The sequence below is a fragment of the Phlebotomus papatasi genome, chromosome 2 (genome assembly GCF_024763615.1).
Source record: "Phlebotomus papatasi isolate M1 chromosome 2, Ppap_2.1, whole genome shotgun sequence".
Taxonomy (NCBI): Eukaryota; Metazoa; Arthropoda; class Insecta; order Diptera; family Psychodidae; genus Phlebotomus; species Phlebotomus papatasi.
This window is the reverse complement of record NC_077223.1, coordinates 101,513,766-101,538,677: the sequence shown is the minus strand read 5'-3', so window position 1 is coordinate 101,538,677 and position 24,912 is coordinate 101,513,766. Positions and strand designations below refer to the sequence as shown.

The 24,912-nt window shown below is 35.9% G+C and overlaps 3 protein-coding genes across 3 annotated transcripts; 2 read left to right on the top strand and 1 right to left on the bottom strand.

The window, feature by feature from the left end:
• Positions 1-271: 271 nt before the first annotated feature.
• Positions 272-1,323, top strand: LOC129800443 (uncharacterized). The gene has a single exon (XM_055844809.1). It carries the CDS (start codon positions 1,039-1,041, stop codon positions 1,318-1,320), a length of 282 nt encoding a protein of 93 aa, XP_055700784.1. The 5' UTR covers positions 272-1,038; the 3' UTR covers positions 1,321-1,323.
• LOC129800436 (MOB kinase activator-like 3) lies at positions 1,317-6,914 on the bottom strand. Its single transcript, XM_055844801.1, has 3 exons — positions 6,717-6,914; positions 6,501-6,595; positions 1,317-6,430 (listed from the first exon to the last, which is right to left on the bottom strand). The coding sequence occupies exons 1-3, from the start codon at positions 6,756-6,758 to the stop codon at positions 5,908-5,910; spliced, it is 660 nt and encodes a 219-aa protein (XP_055700776.1). The 5' UTR covers positions 6,759-6,914; the 3' UTR covers positions 1,317-5,907.
• Positions 6,915-6,990: 76 nt separating this feature from the next.
• On the top strand, positions 6,991-24,623 carry LOC129800427 (regulatory-associated protein of mTOR). The gene is made up of 8 exons (XM_055844782.1): positions 6,991-7,162; positions 7,282-7,529; positions 12,053-13,402; positions 15,685-16,100; positions 17,670-18,363; positions 18,914-19,848; positions 23,537-23,653; positions 23,731-24,623. The coding sequence occupies exons 2-8, from the start codon at positions 7,374-7,376 to the stop codon at positions 23,921-23,923; spliced, it is 3,861 nt and encodes a 1,286-aa protein (XP_055700757.1). The 5' UTR covers positions 6,991-7,162; positions 7,282-7,373; the 3' UTR covers positions 23,924-24,623.
• The last annotated feature ends 289 nt before the right edge of the window (positions 24,624-24,912 follow it).

Genomic DNA, 24,912 nt, shown 5'->3' with positions numbered 1-24,912 from the left:
TTATGTATAAGCATTTGAGAGCAGTCATGTACTAAAAAAATGTTCAGGAGAAATATTTCTCTAATGAAAAATGAAAAGAGGAAATATTTCTCCTGTATATTTTTTTAGTACATGCCTGTTCTCAAGTTCTTCTGCATTATCGACTTTTTTTTGTAGGTTTCTGTTTCAACTATTTTTTCCAGTCATCGTCGTGTACTAAACCAAAGAGTCATGACAGGAACCAACAAAATCAGATCTGTACTTAAAAAAATGTTCAGGATAAAGATTTCTTTTTTTCATTTTTCGTCGCAATAGCACTCTTTTGATCCATAGAATATAGTGCTTTAGGGCTTGTGTTTTTAACTAAATACGTTTTACGAAATATGTTTTTTGGTTTTTCTCAAAATTTGCCCAAGCTTTTTCAATCATTTTCGGATATGTTTTAGAGTTAGTCCAGGCGAACATTTCGTCCAATATCTAAGACCGGAAAGTCCGCCATTTTGAATTTATTAAACGTCATATTTCAACGACTTTGGAAGGCTAATTTTTCAATCGATTTGGTTAAATTTGGATTTTTTGGAAAGGTATTGAAATTTCGAACCCGGCTGCATCGGTCTTCATCGGTAATGAACCGGTTAAGTACCGATTTTTGAATAATTTTACATCCCCTATAATTAACAATTCCAAAAAATCATGTTTTTCAGTTTTTTCAAAATTTGCCCAAGCATTTACAATGATTTTCGGATATTTTTATTGATTTGATGAACATTAAAATCTAATTACTCCCGATCCCGACATCCTAAAACTGTCTAGTTCCAAAACATTCCTCTGAAGAAATTCAGATTTAACTGAGAATAAATTCTCCAAAAGCATTTCAATGAACTTGACAAGACACCGAGTCACCAAACTCTCCTGCTTACCCAAATACCACCAGTTCACATTGAAAGAGTCATCCGTGACGTCGAATGTCTGCTCCCCACCAGAAGCCCCAGCAAAGAGAGTGAAAGTTGCCTCCAAACGAAATCTCGTGTCAGTTTTCTGCAAGAATTACTCGCGAAAATGTTGCGTTTGTTGGTACTCTGTATCCTCCTTGTACTCTCCTGCCATTTGGCATCCTCGTACGATCCCACGGACAAAGAGATCAGTTCAGTGTTGCCCCCCGAAGGCACCTTCGAAGCCTTCTATCCACGTGAACAGAATGGAATCCCCAATGGATCATCACGTCCACCCCATGGACACGGCAGTTTCTTCAAGTATCGCAATCCAGCACTCGTGGACACCAAGAATGCTGCTGCCTATGGCTTCCGCTTCGACGGCATGAGGAGATTCAACTTTGATTGAGCCACAACGCATTTATTTCATCTTTATTTACTCCTCTCAACCTCAAAACAAAAGTGATGTCTTTCGCCCGGATTCTGGACAATTTCTGTGAGATTCACTGAGACAATAAATAATCCCCGGATTCTTAAAGATTTGCAACAATTTCTTTTTTGCCTGAGACTAGCTTTTGATTATGACACAATTCTGCTCTTACAACCATCTAATAAATAGGATTTTTTTTTTAAATAATTGATAGACAAATTCACAACATTTAAGGTAAAATTCCTGTAAAACTGCAACCTCTTGAAAGCTCTTTTGTTGCTCTTACAAAAATTTGCAAGTCCCAATCTCTAAGGTGTCGCAAGTCGCAGTGCTAAAAATTTAGTACTAATACTGAAGATTGTTTTCATTTTCACATTTTTACTGGTTATAAAAGTGCAAAAGACCTTCTTTTTATTCTAAAATATTTTTGTTGAATTTTTGGAGAACGTGGACAATTCAAAAAATATCGTGAACCCCGTGAAGTAGGCAATGCAATTTTCTCTGTTTTTGGAACTAAAATGAAAGTAGTTCTGATTCCATTGAACGGATTTTATTTATCTTGGGCAGAAATGAAAGGTCTTTGATGGTCTCACATATCTCACAAACATGTCAAGTTTCTAAAACTACCACCAGAGGCGCTGGTGGCAGAATGAAAAATAGATCAAATCCTAGAAGATAAATGCCTGTCTGATATTTCCCAGATGTCTAAAATCTCTAAAATGTTATTACAGAACCGTAAATTAATTTTTGCCTAATTGTAATTTTATTAATTTTTCACTTTCTTCTTAAATATTCTTTTGTCTTTTTTTTAGTACTTCTATAAGATCATGCCCTGTCTTTATTCTAAAATTCTAACTTTCCTGCGGAGTTGGAAAACTTTTCCATTTGAATTCTTTTTTAGCACTTCTAAAAGTTGATCCCTTCTTCTAGTTGTTACACCTGTGCAATAATATTCCTAGGTTCAAACTCTTGTTCTAAAACTCTTCAACTTTCTCTTCTACTGCTCAATACTTTTAGCTCTAGACGTCTAGATTTTATTTAGACTTCATTTAGTGATAAATGATTTTGGCTCTTGACTTCGTTTAGTACAATTTCCCATTGTTCTAAAACTCTTGCAAAGCAGGAAAATTTTAACCATGCACTTGATTTCTTTTTTAGTACTGCTTCTAGAAGTTGATCTTTCCCTATTTCTGAAACTGCAATAATGCAACTTGGTCTTTTTTCGGCTCTAAACTTCGTTTTTGTACCTCATAAACTTTATATCTTTCATTTGTTCTAAAGAGTTGAAATATTTCGACATTTGTTTTTTTAGTACTTTACTAAATATGCCATTCCCGATTTAAAATTTCGCGAGATAGAAAATTTCATCTTCTCGTTTAATACTGCATGGAGTTTATATCTTTTCCTTGTTCTAAAACTTCTTATATGTATTTTTTGCATCGGCAGATATTTTCTAATCTTGATTTTTTGGTACTCTAGTACACTTATGGCATTTCTGTTCTAATATTTTGAACATTTTTGATCGTGAGTTAAAAAATTCCAGCTCTTGATTTCGTTTAGTACTTCATGAAGTTTATTTCTACTCTTGGTTCTAAAACTGTGCAATTTTACTACTTGATCTTTTAGTACTTTACGAAACATGGCTTCTTCGTTTTAATATGTCGCAACTTTTTGATCCTCAATCAGAAAATTCCGGAATTTCATTTCGTTTAGTACTGCATAGTTTATCTTTTGTTCTAAAGCTGTGCAAATTTTTCTTCCAGAGATAGAAAATTTGCAATCGTAATTTTTTGGTACTCTACAAACGTATACCCTTTCCATTTTATAATTTTCGCAACTTTTTTTTTTATCCTGAATTGAAAATGTCGGCTCTTGACTTCTTTTAGTACTTGATGAACTATTTCTTTTTCTCTTGTTCTAATACTCTGTACAATTTTTTTTCCGAAGGCAGAATAGATCTCTGCCATAGAACTCTTTTAATGTTTCGTAACTTTTTATCCTGAATCAGAGAATTACACCCCTGCCATTTATTTAGTTTTAGAAGTAGTTCATCTTGTTTTAGAAGTAGATTCTGTTTTAAAACTTTGCAAAAATTTAATTCGCATATTAAAACGTTCTACTCCGGTTTTATTTTAAGTACGTTACGAAATTTATCCCTCTAGTTCTAAAACTCCACAATATTTTGTTGAAAGGGAAGAAATTTTGGCTCTTGATTTTCTTTAGTACTTAGCGAAATATATCGTCCTGTTGCTCTAAAAGAAAAGTATAATACTTGTTTCGGAGGCTGTTTCTATTAATGTTTTTTTTAGTACTTCATGAAGTTTAGTCTCTCCTTCTGTTCTAAAACTTTACAAACATTTAGTTCTACTTGTGTTTGTTTTTTAGTACTCTACTAAGTTATTTCCCATCTTGTTCTAGAGATTGACGTTTTTAATCCCGTTTGAAAATTTGGGCTTCTAATTTTTTTAGTACTTTATGAAATTTATCCTCTATTGCTCGCCGCAACATTTTGTTAGAGGTAGTTTTTTTCGTTCTAAGAAACTTTCTGCTTTTGTTTTATAGCACTCTTTCCTCATCTTGTTCTAAAATTTCAGTTCTTGACTTTAGTACTCAGCAAAGTGTACTTCCTTCTTTTGATCTAAAGAAAAAGTCCGTAACACTTGTTTCTGAGTAGCACATTTCTACTCTTTTTTAGTACTTCACGAATTGGTTTAGTAGTAATTGGTTTTCTTTGTTCTAAAATTCCTTACTTTTTCCTAAGGTTGTAGCAAAATTTCGTGAGTATTTTATCATCCACTGAGGCGCTTAGTACATCATGTACTACAAATGCTAAATATCTAGTATAAGATATTTTTATTTTTAAAAAGATGCATAATGAAAGCACTTTAAAAGACATTGCGTTTTGTCTCACATTCCCCTAATTCAAGTTTTGTTCTTATTTAAAGAAATGCTCAAAAAATACTGGTATTATTTGTTCTTTCAATTTCTTGTAAGGAAAATTTTAGTCACCACAATCGCTTGGAGAGGAAAACGGATACATTAATGCCCGACATAAATCTAACAATTACCAATTATTTAAACGACAACTAGTTAAGACTTTGGTTAATTTTATGGCTAAATTGTCTCTTACATTTACTACAATTTATCATATCCCTTAATGGCGCTGTTCCAAGTTAAAATGAACATTTTTAGTATATGGCTGTTGTAAAGTGCTTCTGCATTATTCACTTTTCTTCGTGTTGATTCCTGTCTCGACGGTTTTGCTGAAAGTTGATTATGCAGAAGTACTTGACAACAGTCATGTACTAAAAAACATGTTAATTTTTTATAGTGTTGCTAGTGCTTCCGAGTTATGGAATTTTCTTGGTGATGTTTCTTGTCTTGACTGTTTTGCACTTTAAAACAGTCATGTACTAAAAAAACATTCATTTTAGCACTGCTGTACTCAAGCGCTTCTACATTATTGACTTTTCTTCGTTTTGATTCCTGTCTCGACGGTTTTTCCCTGTTCTCATCGTGTTCTGAAAGCAACCAATCCAAAGAAAAGTTGATTATGCAGAAGCACTTGAGAAAAGTCATGTACTAAAAACCATGTTAATTTTTTTAGTGTTGTTGTACGCAAGTGCTTTCGAGTTATCGAATTTTCTTGCTGATTGTTCTTGTCTCGACTGTTTTGCTTTTTAGAACAGTCATGCACTAAAAAAACCATTCATTTTTAGCACTGCTGTACTCAAGAGCTTCTGCATAATCGACTTTTTTGTGCTGATTCATGTCTCGACGGTTTTGCTCAGTTCTCCCCGTGTTCTAAAAGCAACCAATCCAAAGAAAAGTTGATTATACAGAAGTACTTGAGAACAGTCATGTACTAAAAAATATGCTTATTTTTTTTAGTGTTGCTGTACGCAAGTGCTTAGGAGTTATCGAATTTTTTTGGTGATGTTTCTTGTCTCGACTGTTTTGCACTGTGGAACGGTGATGTACTAAAAAAAAACATTCATTTTTAGCACTGCTGTACTCAAGAGCTTCTGCATTATTAATTTTTCTTCGTGTTGATTCCTGTCTCGACGGTTTTGCTCAGTTCTCGCTGTGTTCTAAAAGCAACCAATATAAAGAAAAATTTATGCAGAAGTATTTGAGAACAGTCCATGTACTAAAAAACATGTTCATTTTATTTTAGTGTTGCTTTACGCAAGTGCATCCGAGTTATCGAATTTTCTTCTCTCGACAGTTTTGCACTTTAGAACAGTGATGTACTAAAAAAAAATGTTCATTTTTATTTGGAAAAGCACCATAATTCCATTAAATCCTTCCACCTGTAAAGCTAATTTTGCTCTTAAGTTTTACGACAAAATTCTAGGGAATTTTGCTAAATTCACTGAGTATTTAGTACTTCCGAGGATTGTGGTGGGTATAGAGGAGACCTGCGACACTTTAGTGGGAGGATATCCCTAAGGGTATTCCCAGAATCCGGCTGGTTAATTGCACTTTATCTTGCGAGAATTTTAGTGCATGAGGAATCACAAGAAAACGGTAAGATTAATTGCGGTTAACATAAGTCCAACAACATTACGTGTCCTTGCAGATTCGCGAGGTCATCTCGGCCAGGGGTTCGAGTTCCTTGGGTGACACCAGCTCGAATTCCTGGACGAAGTAGTAGAAGTGTTTGTAGCAGGTGTTCACATGGGCTTCTGCCCCAATGCTCACGATCCGATCAAAGTGGTGGATGTAGACATGGACGAACACCCGGAAGAGACGTGTGAGGATCTTCCGGCAGAGGGTGGGAAAGGAACGAGGGAAGGGAACGTCCGTGGAGACGGGAAAGAGATTCTCATTGTTTATCTGACATTCAACCCAATCCATCAGCAATTCGATGTACTTGGGAGCTGGAAGGGCAGTGGGCTTCCTGTAGTTGAGCCCATCTGCCCACAGGTACTCATATCTTGGACCACCGGACATTGTGGAGCAAGAATTGACTGTGCAGAACTCAGAAACTGTACCATAAATCAAATTAATGCGATTGAAAAAGTCCACGACATGGACAGCCAGCCAGTCATTCATATTTTCTCCGGCTGGAAGTCGTACCACTTGCCTGGCCGAAAAAAAAATTCCCGGAATCACTGAAATTCCTGGTCAAAAAAAGCGGAAAACTACTAACTAACCTCAAATTGATGCCTGAACTGAGACTGGCTTGTGCTTGTTTGTGCAGGGAGTATCTGATGGTGCCTTGGGTGAATCTCTTCTTTGGCCGAAAGGTCTGCTCCACCGCAACATTTCACGGTCACCAGATGTTCAAAATGTGCCCGGAAAGCCCGAGAAAAGACGCAAAACCGAAAGGTAAACAAAAGATCTGCATGAGTAGGCGGCAGAAAAATCACCTTGCCCTTCTGAAAAAACTCCAGGAAGCCATTGAGTGCCATTGTGGATGGCTCAGTGAATGATCAGTAATCCTTCCTGGTTGGAATTCCGCGCAATTGGGGGTCTAAATATGCAGAAAAAATGCGATAAAAACACCCAGAACTTTGCACTTGACACTCACAACTGATATGACGTCATAGAACAAACTCAACGAAAATCCTATCGCCTTCTCTTTTCATTTCTGCCAATATGCATGCGAAAGAGCGAGACAACTATCTGAAGCGCTGTCAAAACAAAATCTCGATTGAAGCGCCATCAATGGCGATTTTTGCTTTGGAAAAGTGTTCTCTTTGGATTTTTACTTGTGATTTTTCTCAAATTTCCCTAAGAAAAAGTCCCAAAAAGTTAGTGAATTGCTTGGCAAGTACAACCCCATGATCCAGGGTACGCCATGAGGGTGTGATAGGTGAGTTTGGGGATGAATAAGAGGCCAAAAATACCTTATCAATGCCAATCACATGGCAAATTTTTGCACCTTGTCACATTTTTTTCTAACACCCCAAACATCCGCATTTATTTTGGCAGAGGATTCCCCGGAAAAAAAGCAGAAAAAAAGGGAGACTGTGGAGCAGTGTGGTTGGTGGGAAAAAGTAAGGGTGTTGCTGTGCGCTGGAAAGATGAGTGAGTTGATAGTGAAGTTTGTGGGGGAGAATAGTGAGGCCAAGGAGGAGAATTACGACGCAAAATTGCCGCTCTGCTTCTGCAAAAAACGTCACACTCAGCCAATTCGGGGCATTGAGTGCATAGCTCAGTGCTGGCGGATGAAGGAGCGGGTGAGTCTGTTGATAAGATACTTTTTCCTAGCACAATCAAAAGCTGCATCGTGTGGGAGGTCGACAGGGAAGGGCTACAAACTGCTAACCTTGAGGATTGGGGGTGGTTTCCTCAAGGGTGGCAAATAATTGTCCGGGAAGGACATTTCAATTTGCCAAGTCCTTCCAGGACTACAAATATCCTCAGCCGAAACAAATAAAACGGTTTTTAATATCCCAAAATGCATCCAGTAAAGAATTTTAAGAAAAACGGAGAAAGGGAAACCTCTTAACTTAAGATATTTGCTGCATCCAAAGCAAACGCACTTTGTTATGTAATCAATAACCGTTTTATTTACGATTTCTAAATATTTTATTGTTCTTTTATATTCTAAAACAGTTTATTTAGCAAAATTCATTTTTTTTTAATTTGTAAATATAAATTATCTAACGGATAATATTTTTCCCTAAAAGCTTATGCTTCATGAGAATTTGATCGCAAAGGGCTTCTCTTTCGAAGCCCTTTGCGGCTTAACACTTGGAAGGACCCTAGTGGCAGCCGCTGCCAATTTAATTTTCAATTTTATTCTTTATAGTGAAGAATATATTATTTCGCCTGGAGACCCGATTGAATGCGTGCAGAATTTATCTGGCTATTTTTTCGTTATAAAATTTTTAATAAAAATTAAATATTAATGTAAATATATTGCAAAAACAAAAAACTGCACTCGGAAGGACCAAGTGGCAGTAGCTGCCATAGGCATTTTATATGGGAGTTTGACGTTCCGCAGATGTAATTTTCTTGATTGTTAGTGTATAAAAGCCTTAAAAGAACAAATTGAAAGTGTTTTTGCAAATTATTGAGAAGAATTATGGGAAATATTGAATTGGGAAATATGTATGAAATATGAATAATTATGGGAATTATTCAATTTTTCTCTTATTTACCAAAGCTCAAAATCCATTTGGTTAAGCGAAATTAATAGAAAATAGTTAATAGTATTAACTATTGTTCATATGTAGAATTTTTGCTTTGAAAAATAAGAGAAAAATTGAAATATTTAAAGGCTGCCGCATTCAAAGGCAGACCACTTTCCCTGACGCCATGATTCTGATAAAAATGAAAACATCGAATGGTTAAAAATCTTTAGATACAGTACCCAAGGAGGTGAAATTTCTGATTCAGACACCAGAAAAGAACTGACTGAGGCTCCGAATGTTAAAATATATGTAAAAATATTAAAATATTATGTAAAATCCGATAAGTGGCAGCGGCTGCCACTTGGTCCTTCCGTGACACTTTTAGTTAGGGTTCTTCGAAGTGTTAATGCTGTCTACACACTAGAAGCAATTTTTGTAAAAAAAAGGATAGAGGAAATTTTCTTCAAAAAGACATTTTTTAAAGAAATTTCTACTAGTGTGTAGAGGCCATAAGGGGCAGGCTCATTTAGAGTTTCCAAAAAAAGAAAAATATTCATGTTAATTCTTTCTATTAGTAAAAAAAAATTAAAATAAATAAATGGTGAAAACAACTGTTTATCTGATGATGAATTGCGAATGTTTCTACTATTGCAGAAATTAGTTTACTCAGGTGATTAAGAAAAAAAACTAACTTAACGGATCGAGAAACTAATAAAATTAAAAGGGTAAAAAATCTTTTATATCTCTTTCGTCTCTTTTGGGACTCTGAGTACCCAAAGTAGCATATGAATGTTCTGTGAAAAATAATGTTTTTTAATTATTCAGAACTGATAAAAATCCTATTCTTGTGGATGATTACAAACTATAAGGATGTCCAAATTTAAGATATTTTTTGTAAGACCTCAATTATTTCCTGAGCTTAGATATTTTTGATTAAAAATTTGTGAAATTGGCTTGCAGCATATGCTGCGGTCCGGAAAGAGTTATAGGAATTTTAGAAAACATAACTAAAATTTAACATTTATATAATTAGGGGAAGTGCTCTTGGGCAGCTTCTAATTTTGACACTTTGAAGGTAAAATTGGACAGTAAAAATAAATTGGTTAAAATTATGAAATTTTCTTCAAAAATTTAATAAATAATGAATTCTAGGGTGGATTGTGGAAAGGGAGACACTTGAGAAAAGTTCAATTTCAAATGCATTTTTAAGCTGAATAAATATTTATTATTTGTTATTATTTTATTATTTATTATTATTACTTGTGAAATATTCTAACAGAATCTTAACAGTTTTTTTTTAGAATTTTCAATCAATTAATTAGAATATTCCATCAAATTAAAAAACAACACATTTTGAAAAGATGGACAAAATTTTGGAAAGTTGGACTAAAACTTTTGGAAAGTTGGACATAGTGATATTAATGACAAAATATCATACAAAATATGTAGAAAATCAAATGTTGAGGGTTTTCTCTGTATACTTGCATATTTGATGGTTATGCTAATCCCTCCTTTATGTCCGGCTAACAGTTGAGGAACGCTAATTACCAAGAATTTCCTGGACGTCCAACCAAAAAGAGGCTCTGTAAATTTAACAGACGCCTCGCACTGTCCAGCAGTTAAATTTGTTAAATTTTGATTATAATTTGATTTAAAATTGCTTTGTTGAAACTTTAGTGTGAGCAATTGTTTACGAGAAATATGACAGACCCTATAAAAAAATCCTCCCGGAAAAGGAATTTTCTTCCATAAGTCTCCAAAATTACACATCATAGGATTTTGAGTGGAATTTCTCGAGAAATTACCTACTAAAGAATGGAAATTTCCCAACTAGATCACAGGGGTTTCAAGTGGAATTTTTTTTTCGGAAAACATGGTAACTTCCTAGGGAATTTCAATGAAATTTGTAGAGGAATTTCTATGTGCAATTTCCATTATCGTTCTCTAGGATTTATAAAATCTCTGACGATTTCAACAACGAGAATTTTTGTGGAATCTCTAGAAAAATTACCTGGCTGAGGGTGTTGACAGTTTAATAATAACAATAATATAGTTTATTAAATTCACAATAATAGGGTCATCCCTTTTACAATTCTGAAAGAAATTTTGAGGATAGGGAACGCATTAAAGGGAAGGGGGGAAAAATAAAAGGTTGTGTTCGATATACGGTTATTTGAGGTAGGGTCATCGAAGACCGGAAGTTGATATCCCTTACCGTTTGAATTTTTTTATGGGTCAAAAGACTGAAAAAGTGCGAAAACCCGTATTTTTAAAACAGAGATATTACCGTTACCTTCCCGATCTATCACCGATTATGACCGATGCAGTCGGGTTCAGAATTACAAGACCTTTCAGAAAAGTCAAAATTTAACCAAATCCGTTTGAAAATTAGGCCCTCCAGGGTTGTTGATCTTTGACGTTGAAATTCAAGATTTCCATTTCTCCGGTGATAGGTGTCTAATGGTGTCTACACACTAGAAGCAATTTTCGTCAAAAATTGGGTTTTTTTTTTAAATTCTGACATTTCTGCCTACAAGGATAAAGAAAATTTTATTTAAAAAGGCATTTTTTAAAGAAATTTCTACTAGTGTGTAGAGACCATAAGGACGAAATTTTCAGCTGGACTACCTCCGAAACATATCCAAAATAAACGAAATCCTCAGGGCCACTTTTTGCAAAGTCAAAAACATGTTTTTAGGGGATACAGTAGACTCTCACTCAATCGGCTCTTTATCAATCGGGCGACAAATTTTGTTGACAATTTCACGTTTAATTATGAAGCAAATTTGCTTAAATTCGCTGTCGTTCCTCTTATTTTATCATGATTCATTATAATTGAGCGTTTTTTGTGGAATTTACAATGATTTTGACGCCCAAATCTCTCGATAATTTGGTTGACATTTTGCACCAAATGCCCGATTGAGAGAGAGTCTACTGTAGAAGGGATGGGGGTACTTTGAGTAAGTTAGTTCGATAGAACAGTTCAATAGTTCGAACAATTCAATAGTTCAACAGTTCGATAGTTCGAAAAAAAAAGTTCAAAATAGTTGCACAGTGTTATTTTTTAAATATTTTTTTCAAGAACAAAAAAGCTTTGGTCTGTCATTTAGTGGTGAATTTTTCATAACCCTAATCTATAAACTGTCACGTAATATTTTTATTATTCGTTGCGAATCTTTATATCAGAAATGCCGCTCAATTTAAATCTTGCGTGATTTCTAGGACAACTTTTATAGCCAATAATCCAGGTTTTGACTTCTCAAAATTAAGGTGAAAATGTTCAATAAAGAAGTTAAGACTGCACAATTAGCTCGTAATCAATAAAAAAGAAGGCTACTGTTTTTTTGGGGTATAAATATGATCTTCACAAAAAACCCCTAGTAAAAATCTCTTACCGTCTTCTCGAAGAATTAATGCTTAATTTATTAATCTCAATTGAGCGGCAAGTCTTAAAAATAATTATAAAATACAATATTGCGATCGTTTAAATTGGATTTTCTATGCTTTCTGCACAAGGATTGAGAATAGCAAAATCAATTGATTGCAATAGCTGTGATTTCGAGAAGTCTCTTATTTTTAAGAGACTCTTAATGGTTTCTGATGAAGAAAAATATGTCTTCCAGATGAAAACAGTGAGCGTTGCATTGGTGCTTTGTCTCAATGTCGGCGTCGATCCTCCGGATGTCATCAAGATTCAACCCTGTTCTCGCCTCGAGTGCTGGATCGATCCGTCATCCATGAGTCCACAGAAGGCTCTGGAGATGATTGGATCGAATCTGCAGAAGCAGTATGAGCGCTGGCAACCCCGAGCCAGGTACAAACAATCCCTCGATCCGACGGTCGAGGATGTGAAGAAACTCTGTACTTCCCTGAGGAAGAATGCCAAGGAAGAGAGAGTTCTGTTCCACTACAATGGCCATGGAGTGCCCAGGCCGACGGTCAATGGAGAGATTTGGGTGTTTAACAGAACCTACACGCAATACATCCCGCTGTCCATTTACGATCTACAAACTTGGATGGGGGCCCCGTCGATTTATGTCTATGATTGCTCGAATGCGGGAATCATTGTGAATTCTTTCAATACCTTTGCTGAGCAACACGAAAGGGAGATGGAACAGATGCAGGCTCAAACGGCCGGAATGCGAAATGCTCCTCCGTTGCAGACGCCATCGTACAAAAATTGCATTCAATTGGCAGCCTGTGCAGCCAATCAGATTCTTCCGATGAATCCTTCGTTGCCGGCTGACTTGTTCACAGCCTGCTTGACGACACCCATCAAAGTTGCCCTAAAATGGTTTACTCTGCAGCCAACTTCGATGCTTGTGCCCCATGTTAGCTATGATCTCATTGAGAAGATTCCAGGGCAACTCAATGATCGCCGAACGATGCTTGGGGAGCTCAATTGGATCTTCACTGCCATCACGGATACAATTGCTTGGAATACTCTGCCACGGGATCTCTTTCAGAAGCTCTTTCGGCAGGATTTACTTGTTGCCAGCCTCTTTCGGAATTTCCTCCTGGCTGAGCGGATTCTCAGATCGTACGATTGCACTCCCATTTCCAATCCGCCCCTGCCCCAGGGATTTCGCCATCCTATGTGGGCTGCCTGGGATCTAGCCTTGGATCTTGCTCTGTCTCAACTGCCGGACATTCTCAAGCGAGGTGAACCATTTAGGCATTTGCCCTTCTTCGAGGAGCAACTGACGGCATTTCAGGTGTGGCTGGACAGGGGATCAGAGGAACGGAATCCACCTGAACAGTTACCAATAGTCCTGCAAGTGCTGCTGTCGCAAGTTCACAGATTGCGTGCCTTAGAGCTGCTGGGTCGTTTCCTGGATCTCGGCCCTTGGGCTGTCAATCTCGCTCTCAGTGTCGGAATCTTCCCCTACGTCCTCAAGCTCCTCCAAAGTTCGGCCAAGGAACTGAGGCCACTGCTTGTGTTCATCTGGACCAAAATTCTCGCCGTTGACAGTGTAAGTTTCTTTTTTTATTAATAGATTTAGGAGAAAATTGAAAAAAAAATAGCGCCAATTTAATATTTCCCGAAAATTGATCAAAATTTCCAATATTTCAAGACCTAATTTGTACATATTTAGCAAAGAAGCATACTAATATTATCTGGAAAAATGAATTGTATGATATTGTAAAATTTCATAAAATTTCTCGAATATTTCCAAAATTTCAAAACCTAATCTGAACACATTTGGCAAAGAAATTTCTCTATGAAATTTTTAGAAAATTATCTAATGGAATATATAAAAATTTCTCAATATTTCATGATTTTTTCCACATAAAATTAAAAGTTTCACGAATATTTCTAAAATTTCAAAACCTAATTTGTATATATTTAGCAAAGGAGTACAACAATATTTTCTAGAAAAATAAATTGTAAGAGATATTGAAAAAATTCATAAAATTTCGCGAATATTTCCAAAATTTCAAAACCTAATCTGAACACATTTGGCAAAGAAAATTCTCTATGAAAGTTTTAGAAAATGTTGTAACTGAATATACAAAAATTTCTCAATAATTCATGATTTTTCCACATAAAATTCAAAGTTTCACGAATATTTCTAAAATTTCAAAATCTAATTTGCATATATTAACAAAGGAGTACAGCAATATTTTCTAGAAAAATTAATTGTAAAGGATATTTAAAAATTTCATAAATTTTCGCGAATATTTCTAAAATTTCAAAACCTAATCTGAACACGTTTAGCAAAGAAAATTCTTTATGAAATTTTTAGAAAATTTTCTAACGGTATATACAAAAATTTCTCAATATTTCATGATTTTTTCACATAAAATTCAAAGTTTCACGAATATTTCCTAAATTTCAAAACCTAATTTGTATATAATTAGCAAAGGAGCACGCCAATATTTGATAGAAAAATTATTTGTGAAAGATATTTAAAAATTTCACAAAATTTCATGAATATTTCCAAAATTTCAAAACCTAATCTGAACACATTTTGCAAAGAAAATTCTCTATGAAAGTTTTAGAAAATTTTCTAATGGAATATACAAAAATTTCTTAAGATTTCATGAATTTTTCACATAAAATTTAAAGTTTCACGAATATTTCCTAAATTTCAAAACCTAATTTGTATATAATTAGCAAAGGAGCACGCCAATATTTGATAGAAAAATTATTTGTGAAAGATATTTAAAAATTTCACAAAATTTCATGAATATTTCCAAAATTTCAAAACCTAATCTGAACACATTTTGCAAAGAAAATTCTCTATGAAAGTTTTAGAAAATTTTCTAATGGAATATACAAAAATTTCTTAAGATTTCATGAATTTTTCACATAAAATTTAAAGTTTCACGAATATTTCCTAAATTTCAAAACCTAATTTGTATATAATTAGCAAAGGAGCACGCCAATATTTGATAGAAAAATTATTTGTGAAAGATATTTAAAAATTTCACAAAATTTCATGAATATTTCCAAAATTTCAAAACCTAATCTGAACACATTTTGCAAAGAAAATTCTCTATGAAAGTTTTAGAAAATTTTCTAATGGAATATACAAAAATTTCTTAAGATTTCATGAATTTTTCACATAAAATTTAAAGTTTCACGAATATTTCCAAAATTTCAAAACCTAATTTGCACATATTTAGCAAAGGAGCACACCAATATTTGCTAGAAAAATAAATTGTAAAAGATATTTAAAAATTTCATAAAATTTCGCGAATATTTCAAAAATTTCAAAACCTAATCTGAACACATTTGGCAAAGAAAATTCTATATGACATTTTTAGAAAATTTTCTAACGGAATATGAAAAATTTCTCAAGATTTCATGAATTTTCTACGTAAAATTTAAAGTTTCACAAATATTTTCAAAATTTCAAAACCTAATTTATGCGAATTTTGTTTTCGGAAGGTATTTCCGGAAAAACTGAAAATTTTTCGAAAGAAAAGTGTTCAAAAATTTCATGATTATCCTCAAAATTTCCGAATTTTAAAATTTGAGAATATTAACGAATATTTCCCAAATTGTGGAAAGTTTTCAATTAGAATTTATATTTTCTTTTTTTCTCACACTTTTTCTTCGAATGATTTGCCGTGTACAATTTGTTGCAATTGCTAAAGAATGATTGGAATGAATGTGATACAATTTGTGATGATTTGAAATTCCAATGAGGCGCTTTGAGTGTGAAGTGGCAGTAAAGTGCGTTGATTAATTGCCTACAGTGACTGACAGAAGAATTGAAACGGGATTTTTGTGCTCTCTCTCGTACAGACTTGTCAAGTGGACCTTGTGCGTGATCAGGGTCACAAGTACTTCCTGGCAGTTCTCGAAGATCCAACGATACCGGCTGAGTATCGTACGCAGTCAGCCTTCGTGCTGGCGTGCATCGTTCACAATTATCCCCAGGGGCAGAGTTGTGCCCTGAAAGATTGGTTGGTATCCACCAGTTTACTCCAGATCACAGATCCGAACTGGACGCTGCGTCAGTGGCTGGCTATTTGCCTCGGGCAACTGTGGCAGGATTATGAAACGGCTCGGTGGCCTGCTGTACGAGATTTGGCCCATGAGAAACTTTTGCCGCTGCTTGAGGATCCAGTGCCCGAGGTCAGGACTGCTGCTGTCTTTGCCCTGGGAACGTTCATCAGTTCGGTCAAAAAGAGGTCGGAACATGCCAATAACATCGACAAGTAAGTGAAAAACTACTTTCTTTTACATATTTCTTGTTTTTCTACAAAAATCATTTCTTCGTGAAATTTCATTTAAATTTCCAAAATTTCATTGAAATTTCCAAAATTGCATTGTGATTTCCAAAATTTCATTGAATTGCCCAAAATTTTAGTGAAATTTTCAAAATTTCATTGAGATTTCATTAAAATTTCCAAAATTTCCTTGTGATTTTCCAAAATTTCATTGTGATTTCCAAAATTTCATTGAAGTTCCCAAAATTTCAATGAAATTTTCACAATTTAATTGAAATTTAATTAAAACCATTAAAATTTCCAAAATTTCATTTTAATTCCCAAAATTTCATTGTCATTTCCAAAATTTCATTGTCATTTCCAAAATTACATTTAAATTCCCAAAATTTCATTGAAATTTTCAAAATTTCTTTGTGATTTCCAAAATTTCTTTGAAATGCCCATAGATCCAGTGAAATTTTCAAAATTTCATTGAGATTTCATTAAAATTTTCAAAATTTCATCGAAATTCCCAAAACTTCCTTGTGATTTCCAAAATTTCATTGAAGTGCCCAAAATTTCAGTGAAATTTTCACAATTTCATTCAAATTTAATTAAAACTTTACTAAAATTTACAAAATTTCATTTTGATTTCCAAAATTTCATTTTTATTTTCAAAATTTCATTTTGATTCCCAAAATTTCATAGATTTCTAAAATTTCATTGAAACTTCCAAAATTTCATTGAAATTTCCAAAACTTCCTTGTGATTTCCAAAATTTCTTTGAAATGTCCAAAGTTTCAGTGAAATTTTCAAAATTTCATTGAGATTTCATTAAAATTTCCAAAATTTCATTGTGATTTTCAAAATTTCGTTGAAGTGCCCAAAATTACAGTGAAATTTTCACAATTTCACTGAAATTTAATTAAAACTTCATTAAAATTTCCAAAAATTCATTTTGATTTCCAAAATTTCATTTGTATTTCCAAAATTTCATTTACATTCCCAAAATTTTATTGAAATTTTTAAAATTACCATGTGATTTTCAAAATTTCTTTGAAATGCCTAAAGTTTCAGTGAAATTTTCAAAATTTCATTGAGATTTCATTAAAATTTTCAAAATTTCATTGTGATTTCCAAAATTTCGTTGAAGTGCCCAAAATTACAGTGAAATTTTCACAATTTCACTGAAATTTAATTAAAACTTCATTAAAATTTCCAAAAATTCATTTTGATTTCCAAAATTTCATTTTTATTTCCAAAATTTCATTTAAATTCCCAAAATTTTATTGAAATTTTTAAAATTACCATGTGATTTTCAAAATTTCTTTGAAATGCCTAAAGTTTCAGTGAAATTTTCAAAATTTCATTGAGATTTCATTAAAATTTCCAAAATTTCATTGTGGTTTTCCAAAATTTCATTGAGATTTCCAAAATTTCATTGAAATTTCCAAATTGTCATTGAGATTCCCAAAATGTCATTGAGACTTCCAGAATGTCATGTTTTTCAAAAATTTTAATAAAATTTTGGAAAAATTGCAAAAATGAAGATTTTTATTGGAAATTTTCGTGTGGCAGTTCGATAGCAATGACACTTCTGTCAACGGTCACCAATGACATGTCACCGTTGGTGAGGATGGAGCTCGTGGCAGCTCTGCAGTGGATGGTGCTGCTGTTCCAGAAGCAATTCACCAGCGTGTATCTGCATGAGCCCTCTGCCACACTCCATCAGACCCACAGCCTTGAACGGAATGTCAACATGAAGCGAGTGTCCAGCTCCAGTAGCATCATGTCAATGGGCGTCTCCACGATGCCCAATTATTCCTCATCTGGAACAATTAGTCTCGTGGGTTTTGGCTCGATCTACATGAAGTTGTGGCAGAGTTTCAATCATCTGGCCAGAGATCCCTATCCAACTGTGGCCACAATGGCGCAAAAGGTGTTGAATTTTGTCAAGAATAATGCTGTGGTTGTGAGTGAGGCTAAGGAGGCTGCATCGGAAAAGTTTAGCTATAGTCTTCCGCCGAGTCCAAATACCCGTGTCAACTATCTGGACACATCGTCACCGCGGCAGCTACCGAATGGCATTTCTACGCCAAATGCCACTCAGTATCTGTCAACGGGCCAGCACCAGGCTCAGGGCACACCACCGGCTTCATCCCCGGATTCCCGGATAAATCTCAGGACACCAGCAAGTCATGCCAGAAGTTGCAGCAATGGACGAATACTGCAGAGTCGGATTTCGGAGGATGGGGAATCAACCAGTTCACAGGTAAGGTCTCTTTCTAGTGATATTTCAGTTCATGAAAGTCCATTTGAATAAAATTTCATAAAATTTCATGGAATTTCATAAAATTTCATGGAATTTCACAAAAATTTCATGGAATTTCATAAAATTTCATAAAATTTCATAAAATTTCATAAAATTTCATAAAATTTCATAAGATTTCATAAAATTTCATAACATTTCATAAAATTTCATAAAATTTCATAAAATTTCATAAAATTTCCTAACATTTCATAACATTTCATAAAATTTCATAAAATTTCATGGAATTTCATAAAATTTCATAAAATTTCATGGAATTTTATAAAATTTTATAAAATTTCATAAAATTTTATGGAATTTCATAAAATTTCATGCAATTTCATAAAATTTCATAAAATTTCATGGAATTTCATAAAATTTCATAAAATTTCACAAAAATTTCATAAAATTTCCAAAGTTGCATGAAATTTTGGAAAAATTGCTTGAAGAAATGTTGAAGAGTCAAGGATGTTTCCAAGAAGCTAATAGAGCTTTTTTTCGGGGATTTGTACAGGAGGATCGTCCTCTAATTCCAATAGTCACTACCAATTACATCGCATGGGCCGTGAGTCAGTTCTCACGACCTACGCGACGAACTGCCCTTGGGACTGATGTACCCGAGAACGATGATGCCATTCACGATCGCGATGCGCCCGAGTATCTCGAGCGTGTGCGTCGTTTCAAGCGCAACGTTCGGTTGCGTCACGAGGCACACGAACAGCAGAGCCGAGTACCATTCCTGCGACTCGAGACTCAAATGTGGCACGGACGTACGCCGAATACGCCTAAGATAATCAAGTTCCATCCGTACGAGACTCACATTGCTGTTGCGTACAGAGATCGGGTTGCAACTCAAGATTGGCGAACACAGGCGAAAGTTACGTATGTACCCGAGGGCAATCACAAGCCGGCATTTGGGGGCATAACCATGCAGTCACGCCCAACGCGTGTCACGAGTCTCGAGTTCGTGAATGCACACGATAGGTCGCTGCTGATGGTGGGCTACGAGGATGGCAGTGTGAGACTTTGGCGGCCGCCGGCGGGAGAGGGAGAGGAACCGAGGTTGGTGAGTGCCTGGAGGCCGCTTCTGGTGGACAACACGACTACCGGGCAGCACTCCCGGATGGGTGGGGGCGTGGGTTTGGTGATGACGTGGCAACAGAATTGCCAGACACTGGTGGCAGGAGGGGATTTTAAGGTGCTGCGATTGTGGGACACGGAAAGGGAGCTGAAGCTCTGTGATATTCCAACGGATGCAGATTCGGCTGTGCACATCCTGTCCAGTGCACCCAATGGGATTTTTGCGGCTGGCTGTGGGGATGGGAGTGTTAGGCTATTTGATAAGAGATGCTCACCGAATGATGCCAGGTTCATGACCTACATGGAACACACGGATACCATTCTCAGTGTCTGCCTCAGGGATGACTGCGAAAATCTCATTTCCGGGTGGTAAGTATTTGCTTTTTTCTTAGCATAAGTGTAATTCTTTAAGGTCTTTAGTTCTCGAAGGTCCCCAATTCTTGATGATCCCTGGTTTTAGAAAATCCCTAGTTCTCAAGGATCCTTAATCCGCGAAAGTGCCTAGTTCTCGGAGGTCCTTACTTCTCGAAGGTTTCTAGTTGTCGAAGGTCCCTATTTCTTGCAGATTCCTAGTTCTTGTAGATCCCTGGTTCTCGAAAGTCCCTAGATCTCAAAGGTCCCAAGTTCTCGAAGGTCCCTAGTTCTCAAAAAAAGTCCCTAGTTCTTGAAGATTCTATAGTTCTCGAAGGTCTCTAGATCTCGCATATCCCTAGTTCTCACAGATCCCTAGTTCTCGAAGATCCAATTTTTGAAGGTCCCTGGTTCTCGAAAGTCCCTAGTTCTCGATTGTCCTTAATTCTCGAAGGTCCCTAGTTCTCGCAGATCCCTAATTCTTGTAGGTCCCTGGTTCTCGAAAGTCCCTAGTTCTCGAGGTTCCTTAATTTTCGAAGGTCAGTAATTCTCAAAGGTCTCTAGTTCTCGAAGTTCCCTAGTTCTCAAAAGAAGTCCCTAGTTCTTGAAGATCTATAGTTCTCGAAGGTCTCTAGATCTCGCAGATCCCTAGTTCTCGAAGATCCTTAATTGAGGAGCTCAGAGCAAAAAAAAAACGCTATTTTAATAGGGAAATGCATACGACTTAGAGTTTTTTTGCTCCGAGCGCCTCACTTCTTGAAGGTCCCTGGTTCTCGAAAGTCCCTAGTTCTCGAGGGTCCTTAATTGTCGAAGGTCAAGTAATACTCAAAAGTCCCTAGTTCTCGAACGTCTCTAAAGCGTGGAATCGAAAGAATTTCCCCATGGAAAAATGGCTCTCAAATCTTAGTCGCGGTAAATTAAAAAAAACCTAATGCAGATTTGGAAAGGTCATTTTATTGTGATTCTTTTAAACCATTTCTTTGCTTTATTCCAATGGCTGGGTTAGCAAACTCCCGCACCTTCTTCTTAATTCCCCTTATCAGGTTCTTGACAAGCTCTTTCTCCACGGGCTCTGACGACGTTTTTTCATTTTTGCTTAAGATCAGGCAAACTTTTGGCTGGTTTATCCCTTTTCCTGAGATCCTCCTTCAAAATTCCCCAATAGTTTTCAATAGGACGCAGTTCCGATGTGTTGGGCGGATTAAACTCTTTCTGCACATAAATGATTCTATTGTCGTTGAACCACGCAAACGTATCCTTAGCGTAATGGCTTGATGCTAGATCTGGCCAAAACAATGGTGGAACATCATGGCTTCGATAGAGCGGCAGAAGACGTTTCTTGAGACACTCTTCGATGTAAATCTCTTTGTTCATGATCACGGTCACGAAAAATTCTTGACTTCGAAGACCACACGAGCAAATTGCCATCCAAACCAAGTATTTGTTCGGGAACTTGGTGTAGTTCTTGTATCGATACTTGCTGTGTACACCTGTGCGAGTCTTTGCCGTATAGTATTGTTGTCCAGGCAATTGGTGGAAGTCGGCTTTCACGATGGTTTCGTAGTCCATTAAAACACATCTTTCAAAACCTTTAAGAAGGTGATCATTCAGCTTTCTGGACCTTGTTTCGGCGGACGGTCGCTGCTTATCTGTACGATGAGGTAAAGGTTGGGCTTTATAAGTCACTAAAACATTCTTCTTCTTAATTTAATGAACTAGGTAGTGTGAAATACCCGTCTTTTTGGCCACATCTCGGAGGGATAGAGAAGGGTTCCTCTTAAAGTACCCCAGCACCCTTTTCTCCATGTCGCGGTCTTGAATTTCAGGCTTCCTACTACCAGCTTGCTTTCGGACAATCGTCTTTGTATCCTTGAATCGTAATACTACCTTTCGTACTGTTGAGCGCGACTTTCCGGTGAGTTTTCCTATTTCCGCGTATGTAACGGCGTTATCACACTTGCACATTAAAATTTTAATGTGATTCACATTAATTGTCGCTTGTGAGCGTCCAAATATGTTATTTGTGTCTTTGAGTCACTTAATATTTGGGGTTTTTCTATTTATTGATAAAGAAGTGGACTTGGCCTGCAGAAATAAGTTTAAATTTACCTAAAGCATAAATATTTTTCACATTAAAAAATTAAAGAGAAAATCTCATTATTTTTTCGCATTAATGGTATAAATCAATTTATATCAAATTTTGCAGGTCAAGTCTACCTTTTTATCAACAAATAGATCAAATTTTGAACATAAAATGATTGAAACACACAAATCACACATTTGGACTCTCACCAGCGACAATTAATGTGAATCATATTAAAATTTTAATGTGCAAGTGTGATAACACAGTAAGTCACATTTAAATTTTGTAGGTAAATGTCAACAATCTGTTGTCGGATTCTCTCCATCTTCTTGAGATATCTCAACCAAAAGTCAATATTTTTTAACGAGAGTGGTATCATAATAAAACTAATGAAATGCACTAGAAATGACAACTGACAAACAAAAAGTAAACAATAGTTGAAACTATCAAAATAATATCAAGTGTTGGGGAAATTCAAACGATCCCACGCTTCAGTCCTCGAAGGTCCCATGTACTCTAATGTCCTTTGTTCTCTGAAGGTCCCTAACCGGAGTGCTTTTTAAGCATTCCGTTGTAATACGGGCAGTGTCCTTAAGAGTAATGTCTACTTGTTTGACGTGAAAAATGTAGGGCAATTTAAGCCTCGTCGTGGAAGAGTCAGTCAGTCCCCGGAGACTGTTTAGGATAACCGATTTAGTTCCATTGAAAGCTCTAAATACGCGTGGAGGTTCCGTCCTTGCTCCTTCATTATCGATCTAACCGCGGATTTCCAATTTTGAAGTTCGTGTAGTGGCCCGGTATCTTGCGGCGCTCGTAGTGACCGGATCTTCTGCCAGGTCTTCGTGTCTCCGAGTGCCTGGTTCAGTCAGTCCCAATTTTCGGAATTTTTTCTTTTGCCTTGAAAGATTTCTCAGGGAGACCAAGGCTTATCGCGGTCAATTGCCCGGCAGCGACCCGTTCTGTGCCCTCCATCCGAACTTTTCCAGGCCATATTACCGACTGACTGATAGTGGCGCCTTTCAGCCAATCCCCCGCACGGCGGGCAGCAGAACTGTACCGCCAATAAAAGGTCTTGCTTTGACCGAGAGGCGGGAAATATGAATTTTCCGCGAATAGGGAAAGGAGTCCACCAGTAGGGCTCTATTTCGCTATCAGTTGGAAAATCTCGTAAGCAATTCTTTGGAATTCCTTTCCTAGAGAACGAAAGAGGGGGCTTATCTTGAGTCATGTGGCTTCCACTTACTCCTCAAGCCCAACATCACAATCATAAGTGTTTAGGGCTAGCATTTGTACAGAGGACATGCTTTCTTCACGAAAGAAAGATGATATAACTCTGCGGAAGACTCCCGTGGATAAATTCCACAGATTTTTCTTCTGAAACTTAACGAGAGATCGTTTATAGGGTTCCCTGTATTCTGAACCTGTGTTTTCATCCTAACGCTATAATTCTTGCGAGCAACACATACTCAAATGAACGATATGATGTAGGAATATTTTGAACTCGAAAGTAGAACAACTGGTCCATTATTGCATAATATTTACTTACGGAAGTCTTGAAGACCATTCTTCAAATGTTGACAGGCAATTTTCTAAGGTCTCTTTTTTGAAAATATTAATTTTCAGCGCCCAAGGGAACATCCGATGTTTCGATATCAGGCAGAAAAGATCAATCCAAAATTGGTGCACGGGTTCGAATGTCACAGCGATTTCTATTCATTCAATGGGAGACATTGTAGCATGGTAAGGTCTTGTTTGAAAAAATGTTCTTCCAGGGAAAGAGGTTCGTGTTCTGATGGAGAGAATATTTTGTGTTTCAGTGGAAGCCAATTTATCAATACTTATGGTCTCGATGGGAAGACTTTGGGCACAATTCGGAGTCATGAGGGTTTTATGGCGTCCAAAATTGGACAAACAACGTGCCTGGCTTTTCATCCGCATCGCCTGAGCTTAGCTGTTGGCTTCGATGACAACATTTTGGCTATCTACCGAGATGAAAATAGCAAATACTGAAACACAACAAAATGCAAAAAAAAATTCTTTTCAGTGCTGAAGATTTTTCTTCACTTTGGCAAATTTTATATCACATCCTGATGGCTTTAGTGTTTTTTTTGGTGTTTTTGCAGAAGCAAGCGAAGAAAAAAAAAACAAAGTGAGTGTACATAATTTACTATGTTTTTCCTTTTTTTCTGTGTAAATTTATTAGCTTTATTGAAGGCATTCAAATTAAATTGAGTCAGTGAAGAGACAGAATATAACGGGTTTACTAAGACATTTCCATGGTATTTCCATAGGATTCTCCGTAGAGTTTCCACGGATTGTCCGTGGAATTTCCAAGGATTTGTCTTGCATTACTATTTAGAAGAAATATGAGAAAAAACTGTATAAAGTCTTTATTTTCTATTAACTAAGGAATCGTGTAAGAAGAAAGAGGAGTTTTATCTCTCAAGAAAAAAAAAACAGCCATAATTTAGTTCATGTTTTAATCTTGTTACATTTACCATCAATATTTTTTTTTGGTCATTTTTCCAACTAAGAATAATATTGAGATGCTATAAAAAAAAGTGTTCGTGAAACAGAGAAAAGCTTGCAAAAATTTTTGAGAGCAATGTTAATCACATTGGATTTATACCTTGGCAAAGAAAGAAAAAAATCACAGAAATTCCAAATAATTTGGACAAGAGAAAAATATACAAATGGAAAAAATGCTAAAGAATGCTTTTAATTGGATTCCCAACATTTCTTTTTTTGTTTAAATGTTGTTTTTTTGGTTTTGAGAAGAAAAAGAACTGCTGCGTGAAAACTTTTACTTTCAGCTGGAGGAATTATAGGCAGACCAAAAAAAGAATAAAAAATGTTTTGTCGATACATGAGACTTTCTTTCTCAAGTTGAAAGACCGCACACGGGATTGGAAATGAATTGTGGTGTCCAAAAGCATGTCTCTGGAGGTTTTTTTGTCGATCTTCTTACAGAAGCTTGAGAAATGCGATGAAGATCTGCG